The 19,621-nt window shown below is 42.4% G+C and overlaps 2 protein-coding genes across 2 annotated transcripts; both read right to left on the bottom strand.

Annotated features, from left to right (window-relative positions):
• Window positions 1-848: 848 nt before the first annotated feature.
• On the bottom strand, window positions 849-8,653 carry slc51a (solute carrier family 51 member A). The gene is made up of 8 exons (XM_076080736.1): window positions 8,475-8,653; window positions 4,712-4,863; window positions 4,557-4,630; window positions 4,079-4,237; window positions 2,412-2,523; window positions 1,544-1,690; window positions 1,221-1,326; window positions 849-1,062 (listed from the first exon to the last, which is right to left on the bottom strand). Exons 1-8 carry the CDS (start codon window positions 8,548-8,550, stop codon window positions 914-916), a joined length of 975 nt encoding a protein of 324 aa, XP_075936851.1. The 5' UTR covers window positions 8,551-8,653; the 3' UTR covers window positions 849-913.
• Window positions 8,654-13,470: 4,817 nt separating this feature from the next.
• zdhhc20b (zDHHC palmitoyltransferase 20b) lies at window positions 13,471-19,465 on the bottom strand. The gene is made up of 13 exons (XM_076080641.1): window positions 19,345-19,465; window positions 18,118-18,144; window positions 17,837-17,931; window positions 17,617-17,737; window positions 17,460-17,529; window positions 17,268-17,300; window positions 16,833-16,953; window positions 16,009-16,141; window positions 15,656-15,782; window positions 15,317-15,409; window positions 15,071-15,192; window positions 14,938-14,991; window positions 13,471-14,844 (listed from the first exon to the last, which is right to left on the bottom strand). The coding sequence occupies exons 1-12, from the start codon at window positions 19,460-19,462 to the stop codon at window positions 14,948-14,950; spliced, it is 1,104 nt and encodes a 367-aa protein (XP_075936756.1). The 5' UTR covers window positions 19,463-19,465; the 3' UTR covers window positions 13,471-14,844; window positions 14,938-14,947.
• Between the last annotated feature and the right edge of the window lie 156 nt (window positions 19,466-19,621).

Raw genomic sequence — 19,621 nt, 5'->3', positions numbered from 1 at the left:
AATATTAAGACTTCCGGCCTATTTGAAACGTCTTGACGTGTTGGACAGCACGTATATTCGACAGTCTAGACTCAACCGCACATGCGCCAGGCTCGTTGATGCACGTCGGGGATTGGCTTAAAACTGGGAAGTGAGAAACAGCAGCAACCCAATTGGACGGGGGCGTTTCAATCAAAATTGTTATTACCTTGATTATATGCTACACACTATACATTAATATGTGGTGTACGTATGCCCTGCTAAATGTCTCAAAGGACTGTGGGAAGACTAACAGGTAGCTGACATGACAAAGTGCCAATAAGAAGGGGCAGGTGATGATTAATACCGCCATCTAGCGGCACATGGTTGAAGACATTTAGCATGAAGGGTCAGCTGGACGTGATAACTGAAGGACTTGACAGTCATGCCGGTGCATTTTATTTCATATCCTTTGAGTTCACAGAAAAGTAATTTGGTACTGCAATTGGTAATTAATATCTGGAGATGAGAATGCTGAAAAAGGCTGAAGATGTCAAATTTGTCTACCAGCAGACATAGAACTCAAACATAGATGGAAAATATAATTTCTAGTAATAAATTAACAATAACACTGTTTAGTTTGAACTGAGCAAATTCTTTACAGAATAATAACTGAAATAACTGAACACTAACCTCATGTATGCATCTATATCTATATAGGCTCTTTTTAGGCAAAATGGAATTTTACATGACAAAGTGGGAACAATGATAACTGCTTGATAAGGTGTGTGATTGGTGTGACTGTTCAATCAAACAGTTTGAACCTCTGTTACACCCACAAGACACATTTAGGTAAATCTCATAATTTCATTTATTCACATCGACTTAAAAAATATTTAATCAAATATATGCAGGAAATAGAAATTACACACACATACACACACACACACACTTCTCATGCGGCCGCCGTCATTGTAACCATCTTGGAGTTTACGTCGATTTCCGGTTCCTCTTCGGGTAAAGGATCATACTGTCGGCGGTACAGCAGGCGTGTCACCAGCGTGATGATGAACATCTCCAGGATCAAAAGCTGCTGACTCAACACTGCGGAAGACAGAGAGGTGAAGAGAGAATAGGCAAACGAAGGTCAGCTGCGAGTCAAAGGAAAGTTCAAGGAGTCATTCCTGGATGGATTGACTAACTGTTGATGGAACACATAAACCACAAGGATGAATGGATTGTATGGATGGATGTTGACTCACTGTATCCTCTGGGTACGGAGGCGAAGGGCGGAGCGCAGGCGATGATTCCCTTCAGAGCCAAGATGTTGATGATAGCCGTTTGCAGCTGACTCAGGATCAGCACAAGCTACAAAAAACACACATGTCCACTGTTTAACCTGACAAACGGAACGCTGGAAAATCTGACGGCCCTATAACTTGACACGTTATTAGAAATGTTTACTTACAGCCAGCAATATATATGAGCGGCGCTAGTTATTGTCCACCATGAGGTGTGTAAACAGCTCGTTGTGTGCACAGAAGTGTGCAGCACATGTGTGTTTAAAGCGTCTCTTGTGCCTTACCTGGTACATGGCGTACTTGGGGATGATCTTGAGTGTTCGCAGGGCAGTCCTCAGGTGCATGAACGTGATCGCGACAGGCCACAGGGCTGTGATTGTCAAGATGCCCACAAATGGGTTGATCCATATAGCAGCTCCTTTAATGGTCAACTGAAAGATGGTCATACACACACACACACACACACACACACACACACACACACACGAGAGTCAGGAAGTTAGCAAAGTCAACAAAGAATCTTTTGTGGCAAAATATTGAATACTTTATAATAGGTGAACAAAACACACCCTTAAGTAATGCATAGAGTCATAATGATTCATCCAGAATGTATCAGGAAATTCTGATGCGCACTACTAAGAAATGATCAGTCACTCAAAAGTCCCTTTGTGTTAACGTGATTAGTAAACTGTTATTGGGTCATCAGTTAGTTCTTGCGTTAATTCATATGCCAGAAATGTTACATAGAAAAGGGCCTTTTAGGTCCACGCATTTATAGTCGCATATAAATATGAGGCCTGCTGTCAGACACACACACACACACACACACACACACACACACACACACACACACACAGTCTATTTACAAGCTAGTAAGTGTGGCACAAAGAGAATGTTAATCAAGCGCCTTCATGCTAAAGTGTTAGAGAGACAAAACGACAGTGACTCATAGACTGATAATTATGTTTAAATCTCAACATCTTTGCTTTTGCCCACATAATACGATCGGTATTGACGAGCAAACCTCAGCAAACACTGGGAATCTTGTCTATATGACTAATAGCAAAAAGCATGGAAAATAAATAGTACAAAATTAGGAATACAACAGCATGGAGAGATGCCAGCCAGTTTTTTTCCATGTTAGTAACTCACATCAGCCAGGTTAAATGTTCCGTTGGTCCAGAGGACAATGGAAAGGATGGTGAAGACAATCTTCAGGATGGCAAACTGAAAGGAGCCAAGTTTGAGCAGGAAGAGAGAGCGCCTGGCGATTGGAAAAGAGCAAACTCTTTGAGAATAGCCGCTGCTAACAGTTAATGATTTTAGTCTCTAAACGCATTTTAAAAACTCTTAAAAGGTCATTGTGGAATTCTCCATTGAACCCATCCTGAATAATTAGCACAGGAAGTTCTGAACAATTCAGAGAGGCCTTGGGCACACCTTCTTTCGACATGCCCATATTTGAATGTGCAACAACAACATGAATAGTCCCTCTGTGATGCATTTGATGAGAAACTGGGCATTGCTCTAAATAAAAATGTCTGAGCATGTCTTGGCTTGATGATCATTATCATCATCGTTGTGTACAGCAGAACGGGCTTACCTAAAAGCGCCATCTGTGTAGTTGCAAAGAGTGAACGCATCTTAAGCGGTGCGTAGCCATAGAAATAAGCACATCTGTTTGACATCTGATATTTTGGTGAGAATTGCACAAAGCCTAAACAGACTGTACCTGCTAGGGTCACAACAAATACCATATGAAAATAAAAGGTCATGACCGCTGACTTCATGCTAACTTGATGAATTAACTGTAACACACAGTGTAAATGTAGCCTGTGTTTACTCAGTAACAATGAGGCATGCTGGGATTGCTGTGTACAAAGACACACTGCGCCTTTAAAGAGTTGAATGGTCAGGAGTGTGTTCAACCTGCACCGGCACACATCTAGTCTGCGTCTAATACTGTATGTACAGAGGATTGCTGAGTTTATGCAATCTTCAAACAGGCGAAAAACAACGGCAGAGTTCATTAGTCTGTCCCCTCAAGCAACACGTGGTTGTTACCATCTTAGGAGCTGCATAGGATCTGTGCTTCATTAGCACTGCATGATGCTTTAATCATCACCTCAATGTCGAGATTACTCACATTAAAATGAAATTCTGGTTTATGAGATTTGTGCCAACTTTGGACTTTGTTGTTCTGGGCACTTCCTAGGGTTCTCCAAATTCCCTTTAAAAGGATAACTGTATTTCTTAGAACCTAATGTATAGGTTGCAATCAACTGGAATTTTTAAAGCAACAGTGCTTCAAATAGGAAGAACATGGGACCACAGCACTCTCAGAAAGAGGCATTTTCTCTTTCTGCTTCACTGCAGCTTTTAGAAAAATTCAAACAGAAATAGTTTGACGTTTTAAGAAGTACACTTCTTTTACCATTTCTTGCACACAGCCCAGTGAGAAGGTTGACACAACTATCATGTCTGTAGAAAATATGTAGCTGCTTGTTAGGTTAGCAAAGAAGATACATCCGTTTGATGATTACACTACTGAATGCACAATTGGTACCAAGCCTCCTAAGGCCTCTTCTGCTGAGGACAGTGGGAGGAGATTTACTAAATCCACATGTGCTACTTTGGGAGCTGACCAACAGCACACGCTGCTGCCATCAAACTAAAAGACAGGGTTCAGAAGTGTTTCTCGGAAGCTGTTCACACTCTGGGAGTTGGTAGAAACGAGCAGTGTTTATTTCAGCTCTGAAAAGGCAGACATGTTGTATTGATTTTTTGATAACCACAGACTGTGTATTGCTGCAGTTTACCTTGTGATGGCCACGTGCGGCAGGCAGAGGCAGCAGCAGCAGCACGGCCCCGTGCTGATCTTAAGGCGATGTCTCGCTCCTCGCTTCAGGAAGGCCTCATCACCACCCACTTCCTCCAACATCAGGATCAGGAATTTGAACACCACAATGGCAAAGTAGCTACAGAGAGATAAAAGTGATTGCTAAAAGGAAATTAAGGAATGAGGCACTTAGAATGAAAGACGCAGGAACAATGAGAGAAGTATGAAGAACGGACATTTGGAGAGGCAGGATTATATGGTGAAGTAGAAAAAAAGTAAAAAGCCGTAAAATCCACACACATTGCACAACAGCCGGACTGTTTTCTATAAAACTCTCAGTAGGTTCAAGTTTCCCCATCTGTGATTTTTTACTGCAGGGCTCTGTGGGTAAAAAAAACAAAACACACAGCACCCTGAGAGATGGTGAATCTAAGAGAAGCAGGGAAAGAGGGACCTACCAAGCAGAGGTCATATCAGTAAACATGGTGGCACTGGGGATCCACATCCCCAGACACGACATGGTGCCAATCACCTGAAAGAGAGAAAACGCCATGTGAAGATACAGTATATTCGACCAACACAAGCCAAAGGTTTTTAACAGTGTCATTCTTACCGGTGCCGTCCCATTCACCCAGATGATGACACTCTTCTTATTGCTGGGCACTTTCTTAAAGATGTAGACACACTCCTCTAGGAAGACCAGCATGGACACTGCGGCCATGAAGGTGAGCACAGAGTACAGAATGATGCCAAAGATGTCCAAATCTTGAAGGAGAGACGGGGAAATTACAACCAATTAGCCGTCTTCAACTTAGAGCTGGGATTTTTGGACCCGCGGGTCTTTCTCCAGAAATTGAAAATTGGTATGATCTCTATGAAGATAACAGGTATTTATGCTGGCCTTGCTTATTACTGCCAGAAAACAACAAGGGTGTAGCATTTCCCAACAAGACTAAGAGTCAACAGCCATGCTAGCGGCTCTAAAGGGCACAGCACTGCTTTGAACTAAATGCTAACATCGCCATACTAGCCCACAATGACAATGCTAACATGCTAATGATGAGCAGGTATGACGTTTACCATGTCCGCCATCTTGGTTTAGCGTGTTAGCAACATTTTCTAATTAGCACTAAACACAAAAAGGACAGCTCAGGGGGATGAATGTCGTTAGCGTCACATTGGAGACATGCATGCTAAAGGTGACGTTATAGAAGTTAAGAGTAAAAAAGCAGCCGTTTACGATCTTCAAAATAGTTTTGACTGATAACCGGCAGCTAAGCAAATACTTACTGCGCCTTTAACAAAAAATGTTTGGCACATTTTGAAGGTTAACCAAATACTGATACCAACCTGAACCCATACCTGGGTTCAGGTTCTTTTGACTCCATAATTATGTTTCTTTGAGGTACAGGAAAAAGGTCGACAACAATTCCAAGTAGATCATGAATCAATGAGAAAGTGAAAACAGCAACACATGGAAATCAAATGCAGACCATTGCCGTATGGCAAAATAAAACAAGCCGGAGGATGGATGGATAGATATTTTAAATTAAGCAATTGTTGGGCCGTGGAGAGTTTTCATTGTGCCAAATGATATGCAAGCTTGACGAGCTTTGCGTCATCAAAACACAAGTTTATTTCATTTTCAGTCTGGAAAACAAACGGAACTGACAGAGATGGAAAAAGCGACTGGTTGCGCCACAAGACACAACACTTGTCGTTCGATTATGAAAGTAGCAATAAAGGATTAAAGCCTGTGGGTGGTAGCCTGTGGGTGGTATTATGCACGGTGCAAACAAAGTAACATGGTGTCATTTCCAGGAATAACTTTTCAGAAAGGAGTCAGCAGAAAGCATGTGTTTCAAACAGATCGTCAAAGCAGCAGCTATGTTCAAAACGAAACAAAGATAGAGAGGAAAGGTTTCGTTAATTGTTTCAGTATGTTGTAGATAATTGATAGTACTGTGGCTAGCTGCGTCATTTACTCTGTGGCATCCAAAGTCATTAGAAAGTAATCACACACACACACACACACAAAACAAACAAACAAACATTCCCCATTTAATGACCGATTTGTTTCCGTGCAAGTGGCCACCATGCCCTCTTGTTGACACAGCCTTTCCTTATGCTATTTTTTCAGTATGTATTTTAGTACAAGTGGGTAATGTTAAACCTTCATGTAGTCTTAATCATAAAAAAAAATTGTTTGTTCAGAGAACACATTTAAAAAAAGGTTTTAAAAAGGACATATTGCGGACAAGCCACATTGTAAAGCTGGGAAACAAAATATTAAGCTGCAACTTTATAAAAATGCCTCTAAATGTTATTAAGGAGGAATCACCAATATCAAAAAGCATTTTTAAGACCACTGTATTCAGACCAAGAAAGTGGATCACATCCCTCCAGTTCTGAGGTCTTTGCACTGGCTTCCTGTCCAACAAAGAATTGACTTTAAAATCCTGCTGTTGGTTTACAAAGCACTGAATGGTTTAGGGCTAAAGTACATCTCTGATCTGCTGCTACCTTATGAACCATCCCGACCCCTCAGGTCGTCTGGGACCGGTCTACTTTCTAATTTTAAACTACATATCTATTTAGAATGTCTAAATAGCCCATGTCTCATTAATAAATGTATGATTAATCCTTAATAAATGTTTCAGAGAGCAGGGAGAGTGCATTTTTTAAGTTTTACAACATTCATTTTTGGAGAAAAACCATCTACTATTACACATTATCATGTCCTGTTTTACATAAGACATAAAAACATAAAAGCCATAATGATTTAAATATATTGTATTGAATTTGAAAAAAATGGCATGAACATTCTGGAACTGTTGGAATTTATAATATAACCATCAGTGCAACCATTAAACGCTGTCCTCACTGCAAGAAATCATAATTATCAATATTAATTCAACATTTACCTCTTACAACACAAAACATTACATAATAAAATGCTTATTATAATAAACTAGTCTCTGCAGAGGGGCTGTAATCAGAGCTTTCTTCCACATTGTCTTCCTGCTCTGACACATCCTCCAAATCACCAACCTCCTCATGTTGGAAGAACAGATCGAGGGCCTGTTGCACACTAAATGTTGCTGCCATGATGTCAGTCACTGAAATGGCAGCTCAGGTACCTTTATCATGTCATGACCAAATTGATTCAAATGTGTTACTTTGTGGCACCCTCTGACCTCTGGAAGACTTCTGTTCCCTTCGTGCACCATGATCACTCCTGTGCTATTTTACTATTTCACTGTTTGGAGATTCCCCCATGCCCCTTCAAAGACCAGCAGGTGTCTGTCTCTGCGGGAACCAAATGTCGTGGGAACACAGACAGTTCTCGCGACAGTGTCGAGGTCCCCCTTGAACTCTGTCACCACTGTCCCATAAAAAGTACACACAGACATGTCCTTTACAGTTTCACAGTGTCAAGATTCCCTAAAATCACCATTTTCCTTGATTTGACCCACACTGGTAGGTCTAAAATCCATCTCAATAGATACGGGTCAAATTTGACCCGAAACAGCCTCAGTGTACAAACATTTGTAGCACCTGTACAAAAGTATGACATTTTAAAATAGTTTCCTTTTTGTGTATTTTGGGTCACTTTAGGAAAAGTCATCAAATTCCAGGCTAAAAGAATGACGTTTAGGTTATTTCTAATGCTGTCAAATGTCAAAACGGATAAAATTTGACGCCAACAGTATGTAAGGGTTAATGTTGCTGCAGATGTCACGCTTCAAAAGCTCCAAGGAACGTTATGAGCAGTGAAAAGCCAAGTGAAACGCATAATCCAAAATACGAGTCAAACCTAATTAGGAATTTACAATTACACCTCCGACCTGGTGAAATGGATCAATTTGATAATTTGTTCGAAAAAGTCACAATCAGTAACGAGAACTGAGCTCTGTCTGAACAAGTGGGATTATTTGGCAGTTTAATGTGGATTTGAATCTTGCCATTGTGTTGTTCCTGCGCATGTTTTTAAAACTGAGGATCCAGCAGAGCTCTTAAGAAGAACCCAGCAAAAGTCTTAGATTTGTTTTGACTTAACTGGAATGCTGAGTGGTTTGATGCGGTCTGCCTGCTTCTTAAATTGCGGAGGAATCTCCGTCTACTTTCTCTTAAACCCAAGAGAGAAGCAGGCAGACCACTAGACGCTGTAAAGTTCCCAAAGTGGGGTTCGGGGACGTCTCCCACCTAGCCTCACTTAATCCCTGTTGAGAAATACTGCTCTAGTGGGCAACTACAGGAAAAAATAAATAAAAATCTAAAGATGGATTCCTGCGGATGAGATCTGGTCCGGTGCATAAAGTATAACCTCACTCCATGAAGAACCATCAGGTGGAAATGAACCCCGGTCTACTCACTGAGGATGATGTCGATGGCGAGTGGCGGCTGCAGCGGGCAGGCCGGGTCAGTGGTTCGGTTGGATCCGCTCTCCATTGTGGCTGCCGTCGGTGGATGTTTTTCACAAACGCAACGTCCAACTTTCCTCTGACATCCACTGGTGCTCGTTGCGCAAACGCGTGGGCCCGTGTTCACCCTCCTCTCCAAAGATCCAAAGAGCGTCCTCAAACTTTCCGAAGAGGGATATCTGCCTCCCGGGCACCTATTACACTTGCTGCAATGGCTGGACCCGCCTCTTCCCCGCTGTCATAGAGCAGAAAGTCGTTTGCCAAATCACCAATTTACGCAATAAAACGTGTATTGTGAGCAATCATGCCATTTTTTTTTATAGCAAAGTGAATGAATATGATTTGCCACATGTCTTACCTTCCTTAACTGTGATTTAAGCGGTGTTTTCAACATTTTAATGCAGCATAAAAAACAATTGCCAGATGCAACATTTGCTTTGTTCAAGAAATTAGAAGACTTTTGATCAATCTGTCATATTTTAAAGTGAATTGAGTCACACAAACGTTATTTTTGTTTTGCCATGTTCAACTTGTTGCAATTAGGTTAATTACTTTGGTGTGTGTTGTGTGGCCTGTGGTGTAGCTGAGAAAACCTGTGGCCTTTCAGGGAATAACTTCTTTGACATGAGCTCAGTCAAGTCCACATTGACATACAGAAAGTCTTCCTCACTGAGGAAGCACACAGTAAATGTGTGGGTAACTGGGTGTACTCTGAGAGGCTCAGCTGCATGTGTAGCCTTGCTCTCAGGGAGTTCTGTGTCACGTGACACATGGCTTTCTCTTCTCAGATGGGGATTCCTGGTTAACTATTTCTACATGGTTTCTGGAAAAGGGAAACACTGATGATAGGGGAAGTGTGTGTGTGTGTGTGTGTGAGAGATAATGTGGGGGTGTTTCTTAGGAATAGAGCCTGTGGACAGTCACTCACATCACATGCCCCCTCTTTACCAGAGCAACACATGCTGGGGTATCGACATGTGAGGCCTTTGCTGCAAATATGTTTGCACCCTCGGCCCCATTTGAATAATTTCCCACAACACTGAAAGGCCTGTTTAGAGGTCCGGTGGCTGAATTAAAGCTAGTATTATACTGGTACTGATACTATTGATGCCTGAACTGCATTTCATCAGATATTTTCTGCATGTCAGTTATTGTCTCTCATGAGAACTTGCTCTAACTTTCTTCTCTTACTCCTGAAGATCACCTCTGCTGCTTGCTGCCCGTCTCGACCACGGGACAGCCAGGCGGGAGAGAGATTGTATCTCAATGTGAGCTTTCTGGTAAAATAAAGGATGTATTAGAAAATAAAAAATAAAATCCCCTCTGCCCTCATTTATCTCATTTTTTTAAATTGTTGAGCACATCTGCCTGTCTGTTCAGGCAAACTTAGCTTCCAGAGGCTAAAATAACACAACAGCATGTTTTTGCTCTGCTCTGAGATGTGATTTTTTTTATCCTAAGCTGCATGTGCGGACACATTTGAGGAATGATTAGAAGACTGAGGAGCACAAAATCAGGGATACATTTTATACTTCATGACACAGTATTTATTGCACATAGGATGTATGACACACATTACAGGACATTTCAAATCATTTTAACAAGTCTGAGCAAACTTTTAATTCCCGTTGGTCCTGGCTACGTCAAGGCACACCTTAGCTTACGCTTCTATTCCAGGAGCTCCAGACTCAGCAGAAAGGGTTTGTCCCAACTGGCCCCGAGTTTAATTATTACAAAAGGTTTAAGAATCAACAGAGCAAGCTTCAGCCACAGCAGCTTCATGAAGAATTACACCCGAAGTTGTATCCGTATTCTGCTTCGACTTATTTTTAGATCTGAACAAGTCTCTTGTTAAAAACAGATCGACTTGGAAGATGACGCCTTGGGACAAATCCTTGGATGAGGATTAAGGGAACAACTCAGCAACAGTGCAGTTTAGACATGAGCAGCTGTGGGCCACATTTATCGAGATGCAGCCTCAAAGTCCAGACCAACTCCACTGTCATCTGATCGCATCATCCATTGAAGTTTTGATGCTCTTGTCTCCTGCCAAGGGACACGGCTGGCTGTGTTTGTGAACACTGATTCGGAGCTAAATCAACCTTTAATGGTGGACTTTCCTTTTAATGGATAAACCATTCAAAGGTCTTCAGTGAAACCACAGTTGCTTTGGCCTTGCGGAGGTCAGGCTTGTTTTCACAAGTCACTGTTTACTTTCCCTCCAAAACTGACACCGAGGTCATTACCTTGGCAGCGTATAGCTCACGTGTGCATGGACACACACTTCATACATGCGCGCAAAACAGGTCAAATGTAAAAGATTGAAAAAATAAAGTAATTGATATGTATTTTTTACGACTTGGCATGCACATTACATGTCGTATGTGCCAAGTCACGCTGTTAATATCTGCAGAAGTAATGTGATATTGAGGATCTTTATATAGGTCTAAATAATGATTCAAACAGCCATGGGAGGCGCCTTTGTAGAGGAAATTAAAACGAAGCATTAGGGACTCGAGAGAAAGAGCAGAGCAGTCGACAGCAGGGGTCAAGGGCCTGGGTGTTAGACAGATAGCAAAGGGGAACGCTCTTCTTCAATTTGCCCATTTTAGTTTTGTGTCCGAGCTTTACAAAGAGCACTTATTTAAAACGGCAGCGTTTATTTATCCAAATCCCTGTCGTTCTGACAGCACAAGGCTGCTGTAGTCAGCATTTTTTATATTTGACACATTTTTTTTTACATTAAAGATTTAAGCCACATTGACAAACTCATCACATCTCAATTTCTACTTTCTTTCATAAATATCCAATTATTTTAAAGATGGAAGTCCAATCATTTTCACATCAACATGTCAATGCTACATTTGCTGCAACTAGCAGAACACCCCCCGAAAGTTGCATTGTGGGTATTGTGGTTTTTCAATGTTTTTCAATTGAATGCTTTTATTTAAGTCTATTTTTAAAAATTGCCCCCAATGAGCTTGACAATGTTAAAGGAGCACAAGTATATATATCTTGAATTAAAAAGCTGATGAGAGCAGATTTAGGCGGGAGGTTTAAAAAAAACATTTATTGTTATTTTCACGTTAATTGTGTTGAGGCATTTACTTCATTCACAAAATAGGAACAGTAAAATTAATCAGACAAGAAAAATATATATGTAGTCTTTTTCTTACATTATCAATATATATATATACACACACATTGTAAAATAAGAGTAACAAAAAGAAACAAAAAAAAGAAACAAAAGTGTAGCTATAAGCAGGTTATGATAGGCTACATCTGCATTTTGAATACAGATGTAAAATGGTTATTTATTTAAAAAAAATAATTCAGATCCTTCCTGTTTCACAGCAGATTTTATGGCTTCGTTTATCAAGTTGAGACAAACCAGAGTAAAGCTAATTTAAAACATGACGCATCTAGCAGTAATTAAAAAAAACCCAAAGTTGGTCTTCACACCATAATCCCCGTTATCATGGAAAAACACATCTTTACACAATTTAGGCGCCATGCTTTTGAGCATTAGTCAGACGTTATCCATGTACACTGACATGTAAAAATCTCATGGCTGCACAGAAGCATTTCTTCCAAGACGACGATATTACAAAAGAACACTCAATTAAGCACTACAAAACACACACACACTTTAGTCTGAAGGCCAAACAGCCCAGAGAGAGAATACAGGCATTTTGTAAAACAAGATGACAGGTCCAATGTTTCAAAATCAGTGGCCATAAGTGAAGCCAGGCTCCCTACAGATGATGCAAAACAAACATCTTTTTTTATTTTTAAAATCTTTTCCTTAACTAAATATTAAGTGTGAGGCTTAGAAAAGATCTACACATGATTGGCACATAACCTTGGCTTGAATCATGAACTCTGACAGTAATTGAATCTGCTTAATTGAGATTGAACCGCAGTGTTATTGCGATACTTGGTCCCCATGAGCATGATCCATACATTAACACATGTCCTCCAATCACTGCTTTGCAAAGACTAATTAGTAATACACTTGGGATGGAAAGGTCAAACATGATTGGAAGGATAAAACGTTAACGTAAAGTCCAAAGAGCGGGCTGTTTTTTAACGCATCATCATTCGGAAAACAAATGCCCCCACTGCCCCGTCTGTGGTACATTCAGCACAACTGTGACAATGATTACCAGAAAACAAGAACACTGTACCACGCCACTAACTCACTCTACACGATAGAAACGGCTGTAAACTTGTACACCACCAGAGTCGGGTGGGATGTAGTTAGTAGGAGGCTCTTCCAGCAACACTCAGGGATGTGATCAGACAGACACGGGCAATGAGAGACATCAGGAATGTGCTGGGCATCCCTCCAATGTGAAATCGGAAAGTTGCATATAAAAACAAGTCCATGGTAAAGCGTGTAACTAAATCCTGAACAGTTATTTGGTTACACTGACATTGTCCATTCTCCCACAGGTATCGACATGTGCAGTCATGAAGTCTAACCAAATATTCCCCCTTTACAGATGTTGCTAGACCCGCGGAGTCACTGACACATCCCAGATGTTCCAACACCGACACAGTTCACTGCTGAGGCTCATTTAACAGTTCGAGGTCACAACGCTGAGGCGACTCCCGAGTGCATGCAGAGTAGACGAGGTGACAAGAAGCCGTAGTCCACGCCTCTCTTTCACATCACATCAGATGGGTTCAATTCACTTCCATTTCAAAAGATACCTGGATGAGTTATGCATTTTAATCAAATTTGTTTTTTAATTCTGAAGAAAGCTGCACCTGCAAATTAGACTGAAAGTGAATTGAGCCCTGAGCCACATGTTGATGAAGATCCATCTGAAGGAGGGCAGATAACGGGGGCTGTGCCTCCACCTGCTGGCCAGCACTGGTATTGCAAGGACATCATGACTCGCTACAGGCAAGGGGGGGGGGGGGGGGGGGGGGGGGGGGCAGGCACACCTTGTATAAAATATTGCGCCACCACGACTTGAGAATTTGGTTGCGATAACATTGACCGGTGAGTTTGAGATAAAGCTAGGATGTTGTAAACACTTCAGGTTCAGAGGTCAGAGCTCCTGACGGGTCAGCCCTTATTTGGCAATGAGTGTTGGTGTCTTAGTAAAGGCTGAAACAGTGAGCTGTAGAAAAACACAGGCTGTAGACATTACATAAGAGTCACTGATCGGCATATTGACATACTGACTCATGACTGGAAAAGAACAAAGGTAGTGACGGATGCTGCATATTGCACTGTTTGTAATGCATCTTCCAGGTCATTCGTAAGCAGCATGTTTCAACACAAGTTGGCCACAAGAAAACTTTTTAAGCCGATTATTTTAGTTCTTAAAAACAAGGACTGCCACTTCAACTGTTACACACATTCTCAGAAACAATACGCCATAAATCACATGATCGTCCAACATCCGTTACACCTGGGATGCTTTTTGGACATGATTATAAAAAACAAAAAAAACAAAGCAGCATGTTGTTTGATGGATATTGATAATCTACAAAGTGCAAATGCACCACCTTGTGCTCTGATATCCAAAACGCCATCCAAAACCCGGCTACAGTCCTCCCTGTTGTGCACTGGTTCAGTCCACTGAACCATGCAGCAGAGTGCTCTGTAAGATAGTCCAGGTTTTGGTGGGAAACATCCATCTGAAAAAGTTGCAGACCACAGATGTGCTCCAACATTATGATTAAAAAAATTAAAAAAAAAAGACAAAAAACTGTCACACAGGTAAACTGATCCATCTCTTCAGGATGTACTGAAAAAAAAAAAAAGTGCGAGAGAAGACAAACGCACTGCTCCAGCTCGTCGCCCACTCTTCACTGCAGCTCTGTGCCGATAAAATGAGTCCTGGTGCAGCCAGGAGGCGTCAAAAAGTTTCTCAGTAAAACAATAAAAAGTAGCTTCTTGAATTTGCTCATCATCAGTAAATGCTCCACTTGCGAGAAAAATAAAACCAAACAACACAAGGAAATATGTGTGCAGTTGAATGTATGAGTATTAGCATGTGTTTGTGTGTGTGTGTGTGTGTGTGTGTGTGTGTGTGTGTGTGTGAGAGAGAGAGGGAACAAGCTTGCATCGCGTCATGTCCAATGAGGGTAGGTCTGAGATCTGCGTACGACACTGCATGCAATAATGCCAATGCCATAGATGCATTACTGTGCTGTGATGGGCGAAATAAAAAAAAGATGCATTTCCATAGTTACTCTGAATGGGTCGGTGGGGATGGGGTTGCACTGGGAGACCGTTGCCATGGTGACAAACTAAACCGTTGCGTCGCTTAAGGCATCATATTAGACGACTGAGGAGTTTCTCCTGCGGGCAGGGAAGAAACAAACACGATTAGGTACACGTGTGTCGATTGCACCCGAAATGTGCTTAGCGTGCAGACAGACTGACTGAACTCACGTCTACCCGGTTAGGACTCGCTCTCCATGGAGATTGTGATGGTTTCACTTTCAGCTGTGAAGCCAAACAGAAAAACGTGTTAAGGCGGCAGATACCAGACAGCGAGTTTGTTAATTCTGCCGATCGAGCTCACCTGGTTTGAGGGTGTTATTAGCCTGATGCTCTCCGATGTTGTTTGCATGCTGGTCGTTGCTCAGGAGGCGGTTCTGGGACTCGCTGACGGGGCTCACGGGGCTCACGGGGACATCGTCAGCACTGGAAACATGCCCAACAAAAGCTAAATTAACTGTGCATCCACAACTCCTCCATAAAACATAAATCTTCTTTTAGGGCCTCGCGTCAAATAATACAAATCTTTTATTATACCGAGATTGATCACCTTTTACTGGGCTCCGGCTGCAGGGTCACGGTGGCCTGCTCTACATCTGCTGTGTTGACCAGCCTCGTCGGGAACGTCAGACCATCTCCCTGACTTTGGTAAACAAGGAGGACAGGAGAAAGTCAAGATTAGGTGCAGCCAGGCTGCAGGGAAACAAACTGCAGTTGGGTTAGATTTCCTCTGGACCTACAACAAAGGTAACCTGGTATCTAAAAATCCAAATCTTTCTTTAGCATTAAAACATGTGTCAGCTTAAGCGCCACAGGAGCTTCTATATATATATATATATATATATATATCTTCTAAGATGACGATCACTTCTACATTTGTCTCCTTTACCTGGTGAAGATCGGCAGCAGCCAGTACTTCTTCTGGTCTCCAAAGACCTGAGCGATATTCTTCCGGAAACCAAGAGAGAAGCCGTTCCTATCAGAGCCCGTCCTAAAGACTGGTGCTCTGAACGCCTCTGCAGAGACACGCATGGACAGACACACCAGCCAGTAAACAACCAACAGGTGAACTTCCACTTGATGAGAAAGGAAAGGAACTTTGGGACAAATTGTCATTTTAAAAAGTGGAAATTAATTTTCTTGAACATCACAAATTTACAACTAAAACACTAATGAAACCTCTTAAAAAAAAAAAAAGAAGTAATAATTGTGTTGTATGCATGTGTTGCATGCGTTTGTTACCTATAGTGGACCTGTTCTTCCCGACAAGCCACAGGTGGTAGCTGAAGAGGGACAGAATACTGATGCAGAACATGGCCGCCACAAAAAAGAGAAACAAGACATGGAATTTGGCGTGAGTGTCTGGCAGCTCATTCTGGGGGAAGAGACGGGAGAAAAGGAGAGCGAGACGCGAGTCAGTGACGCGTTCACGCGGAGGATATTTACGGCGAGGAAGGAAATGAGAGGGGTCTCACGTGAGCCACACCACTGCACGCACATCACGACAAAAAAACATGGCAACGATGGGGGGGGGGGGGGGGGCATAGCTGGGTTTACCTTTGGGCAGTTCTCTGCCGATTTCCTCCGGCAAAGCTTTAGTACAAACAGAAACGAGACTGGTTAGCAACACCGGGAGAGATCAGGTGGGAGGGAGGGAAAATCGGCAGGCAAATACAAGTCAGGGGGGGGTGAAAAACAGAGAGTGGGTGAAGGCACAAAGTGCGCCCAGAATTGAAAGAAGAAAAGGATGAAAGAGGAAGAGATGAGAGGAAATCGAAGTGGTACAGCAACAGAAAAAGGAAAAAGAGAGAAGGAGGTGTTTGCCACTGGATAAGTGGTGTGACTGATGGTTACCGATAGCGGAGCGGGAGACAGAGAACAATGACCCAGTGTGTGAGAACCGGGGCTAACAGAGAGGGGTCAGAGAGTACAGGGAAAACAGCAGAGTGGTACAGCTCAGCACAGGGGAGGTCAGCACCACGCACAACCCACTCAGAGGATGCTCGCCCGGGCATCGAAATGCAAAAACCTGCATCCTCATTCACACTCAGCGCGCCATTACTCACTGTCCAGAACTTTATGAAATATTGCAGTACGGTGGCCGCGATGAACAGGCAGTACACCAGCGAGTAAGCCAGGAAGAGGATGAAATACTTGTAGTTGGAGAATCCGACGCAGTTGTTCACCCTAAAGAGACGCACAAATGCAGACAGGTCGGGGTTTGACATCGCTTCCTCCGGGTAGAAATCTTATCAACCTGAACTTTCAATTTTTTGATATAACAACCAGAGTAGAAGGCTCTGTGGCCTTCTTGTATATGGTTCGTCTAAGACTCGTAATACAGTATGTTTTGCCACCTTAACAAGACCAGAAAAGTGAAAGTAAAGGGATTTTAAACAGCTTGATGGCCATGTTGCAAATATGCTTGGCATGAGCTAAAATCAAAAATTGTGAGATGTCATATGTACGGTATATCTCTCTGTTTAACAGGTCTTACATACCAGGGACAGTGGTGGTCCATCTTCAGCACACACCTGCCACACACACACACACACACACACACACACACACACACACGAAGAGAATAAAAAAAAAAAGTGTGACATTAAAGGGTTAAAGAGAAAAGAATGTTGGTTGACTCAAGAGGAAGTGTCACAGTTAGCATTGGATAAAATGAGGTTTTTTTTTCTCACATGTCGCATGCGGAGCAGTGATGACACCGGTCGGGCTTGATCACCTGACAGCGGTCACAATAGCGGATCGCTGCAACACAACGGGATCTCGTTATGGGGAAAGGTTCCCACACACACGCTCACTTACAACGTTCACATTTGAGATGCGCGGACGTACCTCCGGCTCCGGTGCGGGTGTACATAGGCAGACTGGTGGCGGCTCTCCACAGGATCTCTTGCTGGGACTCTGGCCTCTCCTCCTTCTCGTAGCGCTCCTTCTCAACTTTGACCAGGCAGAACTAGGGTGGAGAAAAGCAGATTTGAATGTCAACAGGGGATTATAGAGATGCAGAGTGTTGTTTTTTTTTAATTATTTGGTTAGAATTAGGTTATTGTACTTCTTTGGAGGGGTTGGCAGGCTGGCTGAAAATGGTCTTCCAGTAAGACCATACAAACATGACGAAAGAGAGGTGGAAGAAGATCAGGTAGACAACTGGAGGGAAGCATTATTAAGCAGAGCGTCAGTGACATTGAACACAAGCATTGCCATTAAACAGTTGATATCAGGAACTGCTGCCGTCACTTGGTGTGCAGAGAAAGAGCTAACTGGCTCAGCTCTGTTCATTCACACTCACAATGGATTTAAAGAACATTATTTTTGATTCATCGAGACACTCACTCTGCTCTCCTATATTGGGGATGGTGACTGAAAGAGAGAAAACAGAGACAAGCAAAGCGTTAGATTCAAAGACATCGTCACCTAAACAGTGACTGTTATATAGCAGCATTAACAACAGTGGTTATACATCCGACAGTGAGCTTTAGAAAGAGACATTCACAAGTCACAAAATGCTTAAAGGGATAAGAAAGATGTATTTTACTTCTCTTCTCTCGTTGTCAATAAGAATCTCCTCAGAACGGTGCATTCAGTGGCTGTTCTGAAGCGTTCGGTCAAAACACACAACCTCTGTCCCCATGTTGTCTTATGATTTGTTGGAGCATCTTAACGACTTCTAGTCCACATAATGAGGGGATTGTTTTGTCAACTACCGTTTCCTGGATCTGAGCTTTCAGTCTCAAATTTCGGTTTCACATTAGAGAGAAAAAAGTCCTTTAAAAATCAGAAACTGATGAACTCAATCTGCTGAGGGAAAACTAACTCTCACGATAAACATCTGTGCACCAGAAAAGTGAGGATCAAACATACATATGGCTTCATTTTAAAAGGAGTCACGAGCCCCAAAAAAAAAAGAAAAAGTTAGGAGCCACTAATGTAGTTTTCAACAAGTCTGTGTGAGTGTTTGAAGGTGTGACAAAATCAGACCCTGACACGACATCTAATCCAGTGGGGGGGAACTATAATCCTGATATGAGGAAATACTCTACACATTACATCATCCACAGTGAACACTTATCAAATTAATTCTCTTCTTCCGATTACAAATATTGTTCCAACATGAGCTAAAAAAAAAAAAAAAAAACCTCTCAGAGCCAAGCTAATTACCGGAAGTCTAATTAGAATTAAAGTATGCATCTGCTCAGCCGCCCAAACACCGTTTATTTAGCGTTTTAATTTCGCCATCCAGACTCCATTCAGCTCGACACCGGGAGACAACAGAGACGAGAGTGGCAGCAATATTACCATCACGGTGAAAAGTTGTCCCGAAACACATTTCCCATTAAAACGAGGCCACCCAAGGCGATGGCAGCTCATGTATAATTAGCTTTTATCTAGATGTGGACGGGCTTGCCAACACCATTGTTGAGCTGCAGTCCATTTACTTCCTGCTGGCCAGCAGCAGCTGCAGCAGCTGTGTGTGTGTTAGTGTGGACCGCACAATGAAAACACCAGCGGGGGTTTTAAGGCTCTACAGAGGCGACGGACGGCGGCAGGACGAGTACTCACATATACAGAGCTCCACCACGTAAGCGTAGTACGACCAGCAGACGACCAGCGCGATAAAAATCACAGGTATCCACGCTAAACCCCGTTGACAGCATCTCAGTACGTGTGTGGGCGCCATCTTTCTCCCTCTACTGGGGAAAAGGGAGTGTCGATGTGTGACGTCACTGGTCTGAAAATATATATCCTTTTTTTTTGGGGGGGGGGGCTGACAAATTCAAGAGACACTCTTTATGCCCACTGAGGCTCAAACATTCATATAATGATGCAACATAACACT

The sequence above is a fragment of the Anarhichas minor genome, unplaced genomic scaffold (genome assembly GCF_050575085.1).
Source record: "Anarhichas minor isolate MPS153535 unplaced genomic scaffold, ASM5057508v1 ptg000074l, whole genome shotgun sequence".
Lineage (NCBI taxonomy): Eukaryota > Metazoa > Chordata > Actinopteri > Perciformes > Anarhichadidae > Anarhichas > Anarhichas minor.
Note: the sequence above shows the minus strand (reverse complement) of the source record. Positions and strands in the feature narration are given on the sequence as shown.